Raw genomic sequence first — 18,740 nt, 5'->3', positions numbered from 1 at the left:
TAAGTTCATGCAATATGTTTGCAGGTATGCATTCCATATAGTACATGTTTATGGTCACAAAAACTTGCTAGATATGGCTGAACACGAATTTAGATAAGGACACGAATAGTAATAAAGAATAACAACGACATGTCTAAGACAATTATTTAACCTGTAATACAATACTATTGTGAATTTCAATATAAACTTCAATGTTATGCAATTAAATTAACATTTTAAGGGCCCTTTATGCAATGAAATGCTTTTATTTTATTTCTCAAAAAACTGTCATCGCAAAAAGTTACTGACCTGACAACTTACTTAACCATATTTTGCTTCTGATCTGATGCCTTTTGTCTATGTCTATAATTAAAGTGGTTAAGTATTTTGTATGGAAGTCAAAATACTACATTTTGATATTTTTGAAACAAATAATTTCACATTGAGCACTGCTTTTTTCAGGTGATAAACATCAAACATGCTCTAAAATAACATGTCTTCCATTTATAAAAAGCGTTGTTTCTGAGAAATATTTTGCCTTTAACAAAAATGAGGAATATTGATAGTAAAATAAAAAAGATAATGAAAAAAATGCATAAAACACTTGTATAATGCTATCAACAATATGAAACAAACAACAACAAAAACTTTCGCATGTAACTATTTCTCATGTTAAACATTACATACATTTATATTTATTTGCTTAATAACACTGAAAGATTTTACGTTGTTGAGCATTGATTTATTGTAAAGAGTGCTTTAAACACTTTGCTGAAGTCAGTCTACATCAGTCATTGATAGTTTTAGAGCTAAGCTGTTCAGTATGGCAGCGGTGAAAGATATTCTCGGAGAAACAGTTATTAATTCTGAAGGAGAGGAGGTTATCGTTGAGCAAATATGTAAAGATAAAATTGCAATTGGTGAGTTCTAAAAATCGTCATTATGAATTTTACCTAAAACATTAATGAAAAATACATTTATAATTCGTATATTTTCTAAATTTTAAAATCAAAGGGTGAATGTTCACTTCAATATAAGATAAACAAATATTTTTGATAAGGTTTTCATTGTTTCATCTTTATTTTACTATAAACGTATGTTTGTATTTACGTTACGTAATTTCATATGTTTCTTATTGTTGATTAAAATATTCAGCAAATAATATGCACAAAAAACATTGAAAACACTATCGACATAATTGAAAATATGGGGTGGTTTGTTGTTATTTCTTAAATAATATTATTTTAAATTGTAAAAACGTTATATGTATATGAGTTAGGAACGTCATTTATATCACCGCAAGGATAATGATATGGAATTTCGTTTTACACTGTATGTTTGATATTTCCATCAAAATGTGCTTGTTAGTAATTACATTGTAGTTTAGGTTTTATGATGTCTCAGTCATAATATTAAAACAAAATCATACAATTATATGTTTTAAGCTAGTTCATTTTCATCTGACATACTTTAATCTGACAGATTACAATTAAAATTTGAAAAATACGAAGTAGATGTAAGGATATGTTTTGCTGGTTTTTTATAAATCAAAAACTATACATAACGTATTTGGGACCACATTATTCGGTGACAGAAAACCGTCGGCATATGACATCTCAGGAAAACATTTATTTTTTAATGCTATACATGTATATGCGTAAGTACAGTCTTTTTGTGTGGATATCTGTGCTCAAAGGCATCAATAGCCGATATATGAACTTTTTATTTGAGAATATCAAGTACTTATTTATGTTCCGAACAACCGAAAGTGTTATTTATCGATAAATGAATTTTTGATTTTAAAGTTTTAAGTGCTTATTTATATTCCAAACAAACCAGTTTTATCTGAAGAATTTATCCATATATATTTTTTTTCTGTTTATTTCATTACATTCAGTATTCCATATTTGCGATCATTATGTAGCAACAGATCTTTTATATTATTCAGGTATATATTTCTCGGCTCAGTGGTGCTCTCCATGCAGAAGCTTCACGCCTATCCTGAAAAGATTCTTTGAGGAAAATGCAAAGGACTTCGCTGTAGTTTTTGTTAGTTCCGACATTGATCAATCGGCATTCGACGAATACTTCAGTACAATGCCCTGGTATGCTGTCCAGTATACAGATACAGAATTAAAGGTAACATCGTTTATGACAGTCTTACTTAAAATTAATATTATAAAAGTATACTATGCTTATCATTGAGTAAAATATTTTTTTCAGCAATTTATTGAAATCTGTGAAATTCTGACTGAATGTGTCTAATTTGAATAAAATAATGAATAAATTATGTATGGGAAGCTGCGTTCCTTATTACAGGACACATAGTTGGTCCTCTCCTAAAAAAAAACTGCCCTTTTTATGTCACTTTATATTAATATTATGAGTAAAATTTTAACAAATTTACTTTGTGCAAAGTCAAAACATGTTTTATATTTACAAAGAGACTGTGTAGCCGTTGTCAATATTCTATTATGCCAAATTTGGGCATAGTATATCTTAAATATTACTAGTTAAATAACTTTAAGACGGAAATTGTTGATTGTCGGTATAAACCAATTTCAAAATTGTTTAAAAGAGATGGAATATTTTTGAGTTAGCATTATTGAAATACTTTGATAGAACAATATTAAAGTAGTAAAGGCGATATGAAATTGACTTGACAGAACACTAATCACAGAATCTCTTCGAATCCATTAGACAACATTTTACAAACAAAAGCTCAATTTGTTTAATATCACGACTGATAAAATGTTCATTAGACTTATTTTCTTGAAAACGTTTTTTCCTACAGTTATTCCTATTATTTTCCCCTGACATAATAAATGGTTGCCAGGCGATAGCAATCAAATGCAATAATAATGAAAAAAAATGAGATATTTCTAACAGTATATAACGAGGCCTTTATTAACCTAAAAATGCCGTTCTTCTCGATTAATTACTTTCAACAATGTTAGATTGGTGTTGATTTCATAGTTATTAGGTCAATCTATTCAAAAATAGATATAGTGAATATAATGAACAAACATAGACTCGTTGTACTTAATAATTTCTTTTTTCACATTCAAACCATTTTAAATACACACAGATATTTTGCTCTTAAAATGTCAGTGTCGGTTTAAAGCAAAAATTGAGTTTGTATTTTTACACTGTAAAAATGGACATTTAGGAATCAAAGTAAAAAATATAACAACAACAACTAAACAACAAAAGACAAGAAAAGAAAAGAGAAAAAAAGAAAAAAAAATATTTTCAAATAAAAGAATATGTTACAATACTTAACGTTTACATTTATATGAAAGGTTGATTTCGAAACCAGAATATGTGTTACATGTCATTATGCATGATTATGAATTATTTACACGAAAACTATACTGCGTAACATTTTGTCAAACACATGTAGAATTTTATTTCTTAAAAAAAGTCATATATAGGATAATAGGAGGTACACTATAAAGTTGTACTTGCTACTAAAAGATCTGTAAAGCAATCATTGCAAATGAAGCTAAATGACACTCCGTCTTTAGAAACATTTTTTTAAATAATCTCTAATTAATATGATATACACATTAAAACAATCACATCAAATTACAGGAACAGCTGACAGCCAAGTACAAAATTCGAGGAACTCCCAGTATTGTTGTTCTCCGTCCTGGCGGAGAGGTGATCGAAGAAAATGGAAGAAGTACTATACAAACTGCTTCACGAAACAGCTATATGTTCCCAGACAAATGGAAGATACATTAGTTGCTGCTTTATACAGCTCTGCTTCAAGAGACAATTACTAAAGGACAATATGCCTTCACTTGTTTGAAAAATATCTTATTTAGTTCAGAAAATACTATGCTTAAATAGAGGAACTGGATATTCAAATTAGAAGAAAGTAGTCCGGCAAGTCACCAGTGAAAATACGGAAATGAAAAATATGTTTTTACAAAATGAAAATACGCATTTCATTTCATTAATATTTCTCAATATTAAAGTATATAATAAAAATTATATTAACTATTGTTCTTTTGATATAAGGAATATATACATTGTATTATAAAGTTTTTAAAATATCGCAAGGAATGATTTATATATAGTTTTATTGAATGCACTGGCATAAATGTTGTAAATATCAAATGTTGTTAATAACAAATAGTTTCTTGGTTGTGTTTTTTTTGTCAGATCAATATACTGATGTTCATATGGCGATTTTCAATCTTTATTTATACCGGAATTCTAAAGTGTTAGCTATAAAAAGAGTTAAGGTATCCGAGTTACTTGAGCTAAGGGGCTAATGCATGAAATTCAACGCCATTTACGCCATTAACGGACTATCCTGGTCTTCTTCAAAAATTCAACATTCACACATAGTGACCTTGACCTTTGACAAACTGATCTTAAAATTAGGGTAATCCCAGTAGCGTTCCTGCCGATACGCACGGTAAAGTTATGATGCAATGAAAGAAAAATAACAAAGAAAGTATTTGTTTAAAAAAGAAATAAAACCCATCTTTATAAAAATAGAGACACCTGACTATGTTTTGTATTTCTATTATTTTCTAATAGCACTGTTTAAAACAGTGAACACGTAAGACATCGTTCAAGTTCTCAAACTTTCACTTCTTGATAGCCAAAGATAATATAATTACAATTAAATGACTTTTTATCGCTTTGATATCCCATAAAGCTCTGGTTAAAGCAACCCTTCGGTCAAAGACCTGCACTCGTCGAATACTCAAATAAATGATTGTTGCTTTCATACAACTGTGCTAAATGACTTTAGAATAACTGTACAGTTTATTGTATTCAATAAAAATAACACTTAGTTCAATAAAAGTAAATTGAAAGAAAAAAATTCCAAATTAAAGAAAATAAGCTTTTTATTGTAGGCTGATACAAATGTCTTGCAAATATGTACTTGTGTGCTTTAAAAAAAACGCATGGTTAAGAGAACAAATGTTTATAGAAAACAGTAATAACAGTAAAGAAAATGTAATAACAGTAAAGAAAATGTAATCTACGTTATGTAATAGAAAGAGCATCGAAACACGAGGCTATCTGATTTGTACGAGGGGGCGTAGCCCCCGAGTATTAATCAGATTGTCGAGTGTTTTGATGTTCTTTCTCTTTTGTATCATAGTCAAACATAAAAAGTCCCAGGAAAAAGGAACCAATGAACGAGGATCTGAATATAATATTTCCGCCGCTTTCCGTTTCTCCGCCGTCACAATAAGTAAACCCCAGCAAAAATGAACCAATCAATGGGCATACTCTGGAGTGCGGGTAACTTATACCTGCACTCCAGTTAACATACTGCGCATGTATATGTATACGATTTAACTCTGACACATTTTAAACAAAAAGGTCCCGAAACTATGATACAAATATATATTTACGTGTTAATGTCTTATCGTTTTTTTTTTTTTTCTTTTGAAAATTTATATTGATTTATTTAGACTCTACTACAAAATAGAGAAAAACGAGACCCTAAAGACAACCCAAAACGACAAAGTTGAAAATGTTGCACCTCGGTTTGATTGAGCCTGTTCATGGACGGTACTGGAATGTGAAATTTACCATCCACGCTCCCTAGCACCGGCTTAAGCAGAATTTAATATTTAAACATGAAAATTTTGATCTCCTGAATTTAGAAACATCCGCAGGTGTGTTCATACGGCGGTAGTACTTTTCATGTCCAAAATTACGCGCATATACGCGCAGGGACATTAATCGGAAATTTGGTTTAGCTGATAACATTGTAAAAGCTGACAAGGAATATAAAATGAAATAGCCCAGTGCATCAAACTACGGAAGCGTCCTGGTGCCAATTCATAATGTTCTATAAAAAAATAAACTCCTACGTAGGAGATAAAAAAGCCTAATTAGGAGTTTGTAACTCCTACGTAGGACTTTTAAACTCCTACGTAGGACTTTATAACTCCTACGTAGGACTTTATAACTCCTACGTAGGAGATAAAAAAAGCCTAATTAGGAGTTTATAACTCCTACGTAGGACTTTTAAACTCCTACGTAGGACTTTTTAACTCCTACGTAGGACTTTATAACTCCTACGTAGGAGATAAAAAAGCCTAATTAGGAGTTTATAAGACCTACGTAGGACTTTTAAACTCCTACGTAGGACTTTTTAACTCCTACGTAGGACTTTATAACTCCTACGTAGGAGATAAAAAAGCCTAATTAGGAGTTTATAACTCCTACGTAGGACTTTTAAACTCCTACGTAGGACTTTATAACTCCTACGTAGGACTTTTAAACTCCTACGTAGGAGATAAAAAAGCCTAATTAGGAGTTTATAACTCCTACGTAGGACTTTTTAACTCCTACGTAGGACTTTTTAACTCCTACGTAGGACTTTATAACTCCTACGTAGGACTTTATGACTTTATAAGAAATGCATACAGAATGCTTTGCTAATATCAACATTCCCGGACCGGTATATCGGCGAAGGAACTAGACACTTACCCCCCCCCCCCCCAGCAAAATTTCAAATCTTAAATCTAGAGGACATTTCACCTTTGGTTCATACAGAATTTATTTAAGTTTGATTGTGTAGGAAGCTATAAGCTTATAGACACACTTTCGAATCCGTTCCTGGAACCAACCAGTACGTACTTAGCAATGAGTGTAAAGTTTCTTGCTCAAGTAAACAACGACTTGCGCCTAACGGGTTTGAACCCATGCGGCTAGCGATCAAGGCTACTAGTCACACGGTCATGCCACAACACTTCACCTTTTAATAAAGTGTCTCAGGTTTCTAGAGTGTACAGTGTCTTAGGGTGAGGTGTTTGTAAGCATTGGCGATGTATCCCGAAAAATTGCTTTACAGCTATTCGAAAAAAACTTACTCGACATCAAGCATATATATCAAAATTTTAAAAGGCTTTAATAATTACGATTTCAATACGAACTAGCTGAACAAAGCGAGCAATGTATCCATTTTCGGCCGTTTCAAATGATTAAATCCTTATAGGGGGCAGGGGCGGGGGGGGGGTAGTGAAGTGTCTTGTTCCTGCACCGTAAAGTTTAAGAAGATAACTGTTTGCGGAGCATTATGCATGCATATGTTTAGTAATGAATTACATTGTATATCCTACTTTGAACAAAGTTTAACCCATACATTTTGTGTACATGTGTATAATAAATATATCTAAACGTACATAATACAGAATCATCGTTTAATATATGCAGAGAATGACAAAATCATCTCTGGCTACAGACTAAAGGTATTTACTAAAGTGGTTTGCCACAATTACAACTTGACACATATGAGCCGCGCCATGACAAAACCAACCTAGTGGGTTTGCGACCAGCATGGATCCAGACCAGCCTGCGCATCCGCGCAGTCTGATCAGGATCCATGCTATTCGCTATCAGTTTCACTACTTGTAATACGGTTTGTAAGCGAACAGCATGGATCCTGATCAGACTGCGCAGGCTGGTCTGGATCCATGCTGGTCGCAAATGCATTATGTTGGTTTTGTCATGGCGCGGCTCATACAATTTATTTTCCTACATAATATGTTATCTTAAGTTATACTCTAGCATACATGTCCGTCGAACTCTGTGCTTTCAGTTCTTTGATATGTATTCTACGTAGGAGTTATAAAATCCTACGTAGGAGATTTAAAGTCCTACGTAGGAGTTTAAAAGTCCTACGTAGGAGTTATAAAGTCCTAATTAGGCTTTTTTATCTCCTACGTAGGAGTTATAAAGTCCTACGTAGGAGTTTAAAAGTCCTACGTAGGAGTTATAAACTCCTAATTAGGCTTTTTTATCTCCTACGTAGGAGTTATAAAGTCCTACGTAGGAGTTATAAAGTCCTACGTAGGACTTACAAAGTCCTACGTAGGAGTTTAAAAGTCCTACGTAGGAGTTACAAACTCCTAATTAGGATTTTTTATCTCCTACGTAGGAGTTATAAAGTCCTACGTAGGACTTATAAAGTCCTACGTAGGAGTTATAAAGTCCTACGTAGGAGTTGAAAAGTCCTACGTAGGAGTTATAAAGTCCTACGTAGGAGTTTAAAAGTCCTACGTCGGAGTTATAAACTCCTAATTAGGCTTTTTTTATCTCCTACGTAGGAGTTATAAAGTCCTACGTAGGAGTTACAAAGTCCAACGTAGGACTTATAAAGTCCTACGTCGGAGTTATAAAGTCCTTCGTAGGACTTACAAAGTCCTACGTAGGAGTTTAAAAGTCCTACGTAGGAGTTACAAACTCCTAATTAGGCTTTTTTTATCTCCTACGTAGGAGTTTATTTTTTTATAGAACATTATGATTTGGCACCAGGACGTTTCCATATCAAACAGTTAATAAAGTATTTGAATATGTTTTCAGGCAATTGTTTTAATATGTATCATTTCTTGTTGTAAAATTGATTTATGAAAAGCACTTAACAAAGTCATATGTTAAATACATTTATTGTATTACAAAGCATGTGCTACATTTACTATATATCTACTGATTTTAAAAATGCTGATTATCATACAAAAGTAGTATCTATCTATTTTCAATCTTACTTATAAGACAGGTTAATTCTCTGTATTTAAACATATGATAACAATACCAATGCATGTACATGTATGTAGTAAATTAAATGTTCTAGGTTATGTTAAGCCAATCCGTTTAGTATTTATACAATTCATCGACATATCAACAACTATATAATAGTATGTAGATAAGCTAAAATATAGATATTTTTAGTTCAACGTTTTCAAAATGTCACGAAACGGAGGATATATATCATTTAGGAAATAAAGTAAATAACATAGGGAATAAAGTAGATCTGTTGACAAGGAAGTATCTTAAAGAAGAAATATTGTAAAATATGACACCACACTTCACAAAAATAAATAAACATTTTGTGAAGAAATGTAAATTATGTTATCTGAGCAGCAAATAAACAGCAAATAAACAATTTGAAATACTCGGTGGATGAAAATGATAGGTTGTAAACGAAGTCAAATAAAGCATACTAAAAAAAAAGAAAAAAAGACCCCGAAAATACAACTGAAATATTATAAAACAAACAAAGAAAACATAGTCAATATATAAAATCTGTATATAAATATTCTTATACAAGTACTTAAAATGATTAAAAGAAGAATCCGTTGAGATTTTTAAAAATGCCCATCGTAATTCCGTCTTTAAAGATTGCAAATATTTATCTTCAGCCCCTTGTCATGACACTATGCACTAAACACCGTTTTGTTTATACATGTATTTCTAGATAAGCGTGTTATCAATAAATTAATATAAAAATTATAGACGGTAACCATTAGTTATCATTTCCCCTGACTTTATTTTATGAATGTTAGCCTGTGCTCAATAGTTGACATTATTGTATAAATATTTTAGTTTTACTGTATACATGTATAATAAAACGTGGGATGACATGTGAAATTCGCTTTTCGCAAACATTGTTAGCCCTAACATTATAAGTTTATGCCTGTTGAGTTCCAAATTTCTCAAAAAAATAAGAAGAAAAGCGGCGAGTTGTCGACTTCCGTAGAGAATCAGTCCTATTACTTTTCTAACAATTCTAGTATCATGTTTATATACCAACCAAAAGCATTTGTTCCCTTTTCATTACTATGTGTGCTTTTTGCAAACACAAAAACTAAATAAATTGCCAAAATCATCGAAACAGTCATAAAGAGTATCTATGTCTGTAGCTGAATTGTTTTAATTAAGGAATTCCGATTTTATTATTTATTAAGATACTGAATATAAGAACATTTCGTTTCAATCTTTCATTTCTTAAGACAACTCTATGCGTGTCGATTCTTGTCGTCTTGGAATACTGTTGTCTCAAAAACGTTCACTTTAACAAGTTCATCTGCATCATCTGCTGAATCATCTGCTGGATCATCTGCTGAATCATCTGCTGAATTATCTGCTGAATCATCTGCTGAATCATCTGCTGAATCATCTGCTGAATCATCTGCTGAATCATCTGAATGATGTGAATCTACTACAGATTCAATGTCGAAGTTAAACTTCCATAATTTCTCCGCAGTTTTCTTAACAAGCAACAATTTTCCGTCCGTATCAAAAGACGGTATTTCTTTCTGAAATGTTATCACAGATGTGAAGCGTTCATTCATTATTTCCCTCATAATTGTTTGACCTTCAATCCTATTACCAGAAAGGAAATGATCAATAGCCATATCTAGCTTTATTCTTTGTTGGGCAATGAAATCTTTTTTATGTTTTATCAATTTTGTTACTTCACTCCTTGTCACCTCGTAAGATGCAGACCTATACTCCTCAAGATTTTCCAATGCCTCCAAATAAGAATATTCAAGGTTTGTTTTCATCTCAAGTTCAATTTTGTCAGGTATCAATTCAGTTCCTGCTCCATTTTGGAAAAATTGTCTACCTATGAGACACTGTTTCAGATTGTTATCTGCTAATTCAATTTCCTGAATTTTACAGTCTGCTTTATAGTGACTCTTGTGTACAATGCAAGACATACAAATGAGCTTCTTATGTGTCAAACAGAAAGCTTCAGCTTGAATTTTACCATGATCTTCACAAACAAGTTGGAACAGTACGTCTAATGATGCACCCATTCCTCAAAATGACAAAGATGACCTTTAATCTGGAAAAATAATCCAAAAAGGAAATTTGCTTCACCTCTGTCCAAAAAGAGCAAATGATATTTCTAAGTTCTTTTATACATGAATAAAGAATTAAACAAAGTAAGTATATTCTCTTCTTAACTAAAATGTAAAGGCCTGTTATGCCTTTGAATGACTAATGTTGCTAATTGTTAATCAATGGAAGCAGTGTCTGACTTTTATTCTACTCACACAAAATAATATTTTGTTTAACCTCATACAATAAGTGCTTTATAGCACCGCAAAGAAATGATAATTACAAATGTATTAAACATTATTCCAAATAATTTTGTTATGTCAGTTATAAACATATATGCAAATAATAAAAGTTTAAGTAAACTAAAGGAAGCATAAATATTCAATTATGACAACAAACCATAAATCCTTACCTGCACTTGAGTTATCTGTATCTAAATTTCAAAACAGAAAGTTCACACCTGAATTTCCCACTATTTATGTGAATACAATTTATCTATACAATAACTTCCTTGTTGGATGAGGTAATCTAGTATTACTTCATTCGGACACCTTATTTATTTACACCATACTAAATTTGCAAAATTTGTTTGACAACCACAATCAATTTTAAAAAGACAAACATGACCACATCCGAAATAATGACAATATGTATAAGCATACATTGTGTACTTTCTATTTCTAAAAAAAACATAAGAATAAGTATATAAATAACGTATATTTACTTTAATATCTATAAATTTACTTAATTCATGTCGAAATAACATAATACAATGAAAAATACTAAGACAACAAATTTAAGCATTTACTAGTTTTTTGTTTATAGCTTAAAATTTTTTAAGTATACTAATATTTATATACATGATGTGCTTTTGGCAACGTGTCAAAGTGGGTCCCTCTACTATAAGCATTATTTCAAAAACTTAATCTATTGTATAACTCAGTGTTTTGATATTTATAAAATATTTTATTTCACGCAGCTAAACAATACCTTATTAGGTAAATATTCTTAGATTTTGTTTTAAATACCCAAACATCTATTAATGTCTATACAAATGGACATACTCGATGTATCTAGCGCAGACGCTAAGCCGTGCATTTTTAATTCATTTTTTTTTTTTTTTGTATTTTTGTTAGATTTTGAGTCACTACAAAAAACTGTTTAGGCCATACTGTGACTTTCAAGCTTTCAGCTCAGATGCCCCTTTGTTCATTGATTGCTTCGACTTGAGTAGAACCAGAGATCTTCTTTAAGCTAGCCGGATAGCTTCCACACATGGAAGACTCCAAAAAGTATATGAGTAATTTGATTTCTAATTCTAAGTTCATGATTTGCCAAACATCTTTGCCTAATGTCAAAGTGATACAGATGCTGTGATGTTTTATTGCATATTCGTTCAATGTTATTTAGGCACTAAATTTTTATGGAGTCATTTTGAAAATTTGAAATTACTTTAACACCTTTTTACAATGAAAAATAATTACCAAAATGTGTTCAAATCTGAAATGCCCCTCTCATAAGTAATTCAATGCTGTATTGTTCAGTTAAGAAAAATACCAAAAATTGTCAATAGGCTTTATACAAAACCAGTAGTACAGCAAAGTAGCTAAACAGGCATCTTGTTTTGTTTGATGGCCTGCTGTTTTTCCTTTATGTCCTGAGTTGCTGGGCATTAAATGGACAGCACATTTCTTTGTTGATCATTGCACTTATATATTATGACATAATAATCATTAAATAACTCAATTTAAACTTACATTTTTCGTAATGTACATAAAAATATGGGAACGAGATGATTAAGTGGTGCGAACGAGATACTATGTCGTGGCCACGAGTTACTATGTCGTGGGAACGAGATAATTAAGTCTAGAACATGAGAAACTATGTCGTAGTTACGGGGTACTAAGTCGTGCGCACGAGATAATTAAGTCGTGCGCATGAGATAATTAACCAATCAGATTACACTATAAATAAATGTTTTTTTTTAAACTTAGAAAATTGCTGGTTAAAGTTTTACATGCAACAATAATCTTTGAAACTACTGATGGTATTCACTTAAAAGTTGATAAATGTCTTTAACTAACCAATTCTTACCAATGCCAATAAATCAGACATCATTTTGAGTAAGTTATTGCACATTGTGGGGTTCATCCTGTGATAGGGTTGGTCAGTATGTACGTTCCTAAGTTAACCTTGTCCATACGATAACCTGAGAAGGATTATTCTCTGCGGGATAGAGCCCTCGGGGTATTGGTACACGGTTAATTTTTGAAGCATGGAGGAGCACGTGACCAGTTTCGGTACATGGAGGAGCACGTGATCTGTAGACTATATTATCACGAGGCCACGTAAAGTATCTCGTGCGCACCACTTAAGTATCTGGTGACCACGACTTACTAACTCGTTGCCACGAAATAGTATCTCATGCGCTCCACTTAACTATCTCGTGGCCACGACATAGTATCTTGTGCGCACCACTTAATTATCTCGAGGCCACGGCTTACTAACTCGTACTAATTTAATACCTCGTGTGCGGGTGATAAACAAAATCACACACACATGTCAACCCTGTGTCACCGTAACTCCCAGCATTAATCTACTATTTGTTCACATGCGCAGGTTAGACCGAAATACAGTATTCGTTTTGTGTATTCATACTATTGTGATCGATGACATCATCATAATACTTACGGAAAGGGCCAAAAAATTGCTATTGCAAATCGTTTTGTTCAGAAAATAAGACGCATGTTTGTGTAACTTGATTACCGATTTGCCTTTGGTGAAATAGGGATATTTTTGGATCGATGTTCAAAGGTTAAAATCTTGATTTATTTTGACAATCTGTTTTATCTATTATCAAAGGAAATAACCTCGAACCGAAAGAAAATAACTGCCCGTAATTTACAAATTTAAGTTTCAGGGGCGGAGATATTTGTTTTCAAGAATAATTTCTTTGAACAAAAGTGTTCTTTTCTACAAATTTAAAAGTAGATTATTTTGTATTTTTGTCTGTTTTTATGTATTAAATGATCAAAATAGAAAAACATGCTACTGTTTTGATATCAATTTTATCAGGCTCGGCTTATATGGAAAGAATTAAAGGGCTCGGCAAGCGTCGCCCCTTTCTAGCTCATATCAGCCTCGCCTAATAAAATTGATATCAAAAGACAGGAGCATGTTAATCTCTATAAATAGTTTTCACCGCTTTATTTTTTCCAAAATGTCATACAGGTCAATGAGATCGATACAATTTTAGGACGTGCATGTAATTTCATTCGTATACTACGAAAGCCCGGTAGGGACATTGCAACTTCATGAATTCCAAATTTCATCTTCATGAATTCCCGATTCAGCTTTACGAATTCACGGTTTCATCTTCACGAATTCAACTTCATGAATTCACGATTTCAACTTCACGAATTCACAATTTAAACTTCGTGAAATTGAAATCGTGAATTCGTGAAGTTATAATCTTGAATTCGTGAAGTTGAAATCGTGAAATTACGTAGTTGAAATCATGAAGTTGAAATCGTAAATTCGTGAAGTTGAAATCGTGAATTCATGAAGGTGAATTGGTGAATTCATGAAGTTAAAATTGTGAATTCGCGAAGTAGAAATCGTGAATTCGTGAAGTTGAAATCGTGAATTCACGAAGTTGAATTCGTGAAGTTGAAATCAATGAATTCATGAAGTTGAAATCGTGAATTCATGCAGTTGAAATCGGGAATTCATGAAGTTGAAATCGGAAATTTATGAAGCTGAAATCGTGAATTCCGTATGTTGTAAACGGGAATTCAGGAAGTTAAAATTGTGAATTCATTAAAATGAAATCGATAATTCATGAAGTTGAAATGGCCCTACTGGTCTTTCGTAGTATACAACACAAGAATTTAATTTATCTTCAATGTTGTATATATGTACTAAGTTTAAACTCCATTTGAACGGAAATATAATCAACAAAATTTTATCAACCTCATTCTATGTATTTTGAACTTTTCTGATTTATTTAAAGGAAATAAAAGATCTCATTTACTCAGTACGTCTTGTTATTTTTCATAACACAATTCACTCCTTCCTCCCCCCCCCCCCCCCCACAGACACTTACGTTATGTTTTAACAAGGGACAAATGGCAAACCTATAAACCGTCTCTTAAAGTTTTTGCTCTTAGCCACAAGTCTTGTTAGATTTAATGCTTCTCCGCAACAAAATAAACATTTGATTTAAAGACAATGGAGTATATCAAAACAAAAGCAGATACAATTATCAAATATTCAAGGGTAAAACATACTATGAATATATAATGTGGAAATGAATGCCTTATAATCATTTACGATGTAAAAAATTAATTTAAAAGTACTATATGTGAGATTCTTTCTTCTTTTCCATCGTAATTCTTTAAAGAGGTCAATACTCATGTTGGTTTTCTGGACGATAAACGTTGCACAATTCATACAATTCAATAGATAACTAATTTTGCAATGCTCATTGACTTATTTTTTTCAATGATTAAATTGTACGCTGTTCTTACCATGAGATTTAATAATACATGTTCGCGTATATAAATACTAAAAATAACACCCTAGCTATGAGGGGTATTGTGAAAGCGGTTATTGCGCGAAAAAGGAAGTCCCAAAGAGCGAATTGTGAAAGGACGTGACAACCAGACAGAAATAGGACAGCAGGGGTGAACATGAGTTCAAGTTTTGTTTCCAGTGAAATAAAACATTTATTCGAAAATAATGATATCATTCTTTTAACAGAGACAAAGGTCAAATGATCTTTTTAACTATGATGTTACAAATTTTGATTATTATATTTTACGCAGAAAATTAAAATCTTAAGGTGGAAAAAGAGACAATCATGGTGGTTTAAAGCTACATGCCTCCAGAGGAGTGAAAATAGTTCAATAAAATCAAACTTTAGAAAAATGTACTAAAATTTTAGGAAATGCAAAAAGATTGAAGATTCAAATAATATTTTACATGTTCTATGTGACTGATTTTTCAGTATTTACAACTATATTTCTACTGCGTTACTAAAACAGTAATGGTTATTTATGCATATTTTGACCACTTTTTGGTGATGTACGTGGTTTGTTTGTGGCATTGAAAATGTCTTAATTGCTTCCTTTTGTTTACTTCACAATATTAAACATTCAGATACATATGAAAATTAGTATTGACCTGGAGACGTGCTGCTTAATACATGTATATGTACATCATAGATTAAAACAAAATGTTGAACTTGTTACATTTCAGATGACTGTTTGATGTGGCTGAACTTTAGTAAATGTAAGCTAACTACGGCAGATTTCCAAACATATTTTAAATCCATAAATGATTCGGAGTCTGTATTTTATCAAGCTAATAAGATGTCTTATATTTTAACAATAGTTACCTAAATGAAGAATTAAATGTCATGTTCTCAGAACTTAATGTTCCTTTCACTGGTAATGGAATTTTTAATGCTTGCAAACAGTTAAATGCTGGTAAATTTGCTGAGCCTGATTATTTACTCAATGAGATTTTAAAGTTTGGATCTGATTTTGATCACTTTTTACAGGTTATAGTTTCTTTGTTAAAACAGATTATTTCCCATCATATTGGGCAAAAGGTTTTATTGTACCTATTCACAAAAAGGGGGTTATAGATAGCCCTAACAATTATAGGGGTATTACCCTTCTTAGCATCTTTGGGAAACTTTTTACAAAAAATAATAAATGCACGCTGTATATAGAATCCCAGAATGGTTTTAGAAAAAAAACATGAGCATTTTTGATGGTTTTTTTATATTACATGGTATTATAACACATTTATGAAATAATAATAAAAAGTTGTATGCTGTTTTGTTGATTTCACTGAAGCTTTTTTTTGATGTTTTTTTGGTTAAATTAATTAAATTTGGGGAGTGGGGGGGGTATAATTTAGAATTATTAGGTTATGTATGAGAATGAAAGTCAAGAGTAAAACAAAATTTTAAAAGGGAAAGATTTTGTATTCACAAGAGTAGACATGACTAATCGTTTTACTTTTTTTATTTTCTTTGTACTTGAAAAATTTAGAAGAATATCTTATGATAAATGGTTTTGAAGGTATTGACGTAGATATTTTAAAGACTTTTTTCTTGTCACATGCAGATGATATAGTTGTGTGTGTGTGTGTGTGTGTGTGTGTGCGCGTGCGCGTGCGTGTGCGTGCGTGCGTGCGTGCGTGTGTGTGTGTGTGTGTGTGTATGTATGTATGTATGTACTCATGGGTATAATGCCCACATGTATTTTGTAATAAAATCAAAAATCTTATATGCTTTTTATGAATCTTTAATGTTAGCAAAGATTTCAACAAATAAATAATTTTCTGACTTTTTCTATAAATAGGGGGCATAATTTTATTAATTTTTACAATTCGCATTATGAAATATCAAATCGGACTCAAGCACAATGTTGAATAATTTCTGATTCTAGTTCAACCCGAAGTTTGAATGATGTAGACAGCTGTTCGATCTTGTCTATTTGGTATCTTGTTATCTCAATCCATATCGTTTTCTGAATCGGTTAAATCATATATACAACAGTCCATCCATTGCAACTGTTCCGGTGTGCTTATGTCCTTCACACTCACAAGAGCTCTTTTTTGAGCATCAAAAGACGGTATTACTTCTTGAAAGTGTATCCCAGTGACAAAGCATGTATCTTCTATATTACTCGTAATATTTTTACATTGAATCATATTACCAGATATGCAATAGTCAATAGCTTCATTTATTTTAAGAACTGTTTGAGTTCGGCTGACCTTATCACTTTCAATCACGTTTGCTATTTCTTTCTTTGTCACCTCGTATGAGGTTGCCTTATACTCTTCAAGTTTGGCTAATGTCTCTGAATAAGCAGCTTCAATTTCTGTTTTCATTTGATCTTCAATTACATTAACATCTAGCTTCGAATCATGCTCATTTATCACTTTTTTCATTTTGAGACATTGCAGAACGTTACGATCAACGTACTGTATTTCCTGAAGTTTACAGTCATCAACACAATGAACTTTTTGTACAATGCAAGACATACAAATTGGCTTCTTATGTGTTAAACAAAAAGCCGTTGCATATTTAGAATCGTGTTTTTCACAGAAAATGTTGATACTAGCTGGGTCGAAGATGTCACTTTCGTCGGAACTGGATGGCGCTGAACACATTGCTATCCAAAGCCAAGTTTAACCTATTATTATGCATGATAAAGGTAACTACATAATTTCAATATTTTTAAAGGTTTATGGAAATAAGATCTAGTTATTAAATGAGTTTAGGCAATACTTGAAGGAATTGTTAGAAAGTATGTTTTCTAGTTTTTGTTTGACAGAATGATTGGCTGTTTTCGGTCTTCTCGTCGTCCTTATTCAAACACAGAATATAAGAGATAATATAAAGATGAAAGTATTGTAGTTCAGCAATCATTTTACAAGTTTAAAAAGAAACTATCATTGAACTATCTATTTGTAGGATGATGAAAATTAATGATTGTTGTTTGGGTAATTCTTTGCAGGTTCTTCTTACATAAACTACAATATATTATAAATGTCGTAAAAAAAAAAAGAATGATATAAATCACTTTACCAGTTAATTGTATCCGGTATATCCTACAGTAACTAAACAGAAAGTATTGAAATGGGGTTTTCCAAACAAGGGAAGTGCGTAACAACTTGGTGCGTAAAATACAGGTAGTAAACTAAGATAACGATCGCTAACACCGCACTTCATACTCAAATGTATTGTTTGTGGTCAGTGAAGCAATCACGGGCTCGTTAGGGGAGAGGGAAAAAGAAACGCATGTTAGTTTGAACGAAAATTGGACAATTTTTTAAATGTTATAGAATAAATAGCATAAATAATACACATCTATTATATACATGTACTTGAAATGTTGAGAAATATGCGTATTTTCATTTTCAGTATTTTCATTAACATCTGCAGAAGCACGAGGATGCATTTAAGCCAAAGCGCGCTGCCGCATATGCATTGCTATGAATTTAAAACAGTTCAATGGACATTTTAAAATTTAGCTACTAACAGTATAGAACATGGTCTGTCTGCAAGGAAATGAGGCTGGGGTGGCTCTTTACTGGTTGAAAAAGGCTATCGGATGCAGCAGGTTAAGGACTAA

General features: G+C 32.0%; 2 protein-coding genes across 2 annotated transcripts; one reads left to right on the top strand and one right to left on the bottom strand.

Annotated features, from left to right (window-relative positions):
* Nucleotides 1-717: 717 nt before the first annotated feature.
* Nucleotides 718-3,952, top strand: LOC132746575 (uncharacterized). The gene is made up of 3 exons (XM_060735775.1): nt 718-899; nt 1,928-2,118; nt 3,574-3,952. Exons 1-3 carry the CDS (start codon nt 803-805, stop codon nt 3,724-3,726), a joined length of 441 nt encoding a protein of 146 aa, XP_060591758.1. The 5' UTR covers nt 718-802; the 3' UTR covers nt 3,727-3,952.
* Nucleotides 3,953-17,001: 13,049 nt separating this feature from the next.
* LOC132746574 (uncharacterized) lies at nt 17,002-18,281 on the bottom strand. The gene is made up of 2 exons (XM_060735774.1): nt 18,194-18,281; nt 17,002-17,798 (listed from the first exon to the last, which is right to left on the bottom strand). Exon 2 carries the CDS (start codon nt 17,773-17,775, stop codon nt 17,113-17,115), a length of 663 nt encoding a protein of 220 aa, XP_060591757.1. The 5' UTR covers nt 17,776-17,798; nt 18,194-18,281; the 3' UTR covers nt 17,002-17,112.
* Nucleotides 18,282-18,740: the final 459 nt, after the last annotated feature.

This window comes from Ruditapes philippinarum, unplaced genomic scaffold (genome assembly GCF_026571515.1).
Source record: "Ruditapes philippinarum isolate M1 unplaced genomic scaffold, ASM2657151v2 ctg4189_1_1_1_1, whole genome shotgun sequence".
Lineage (NCBI taxonomy): Eukaryota > Metazoa > Mollusca > Bivalvia > Venerida > Veneridae > Ruditapes > Ruditapes philippinarum.
The sequence above is the reverse complement of the archived record's forward strand: the minus strand, read 5'-3'. Positions and strand labels throughout refer to the sequence as shown.

Coding starts and splice junctions, on each gene's coding strand:
- LOC132746575 (XM_060735775.1), top strand. CDS start 803: ATGGCAGCGGTGAAAGATATTCTCGGAGAAACAGTTATTAATTCTGAA. Junction 900..1,927: donor TAAAGATAAAATTGCAATTG/GTGAGTTCTAAA, acceptor TATATTATTCAG/GTATATATTTCTCGGCTCAG. Junction 2,119..3,573: donor ATACAGATACAGAATTAAAG/GTAACATCGTTT, acceptor ATCAAATTACAG/GAACAGCTGACAGCCAAGTA.
- LOC132746574 (XM_060735774.1), bottom strand. CDS start 17,775: ATGTGTTCAGCGCCATCCAGTTCCGACGAAAGTGACATCTTCGACCCA.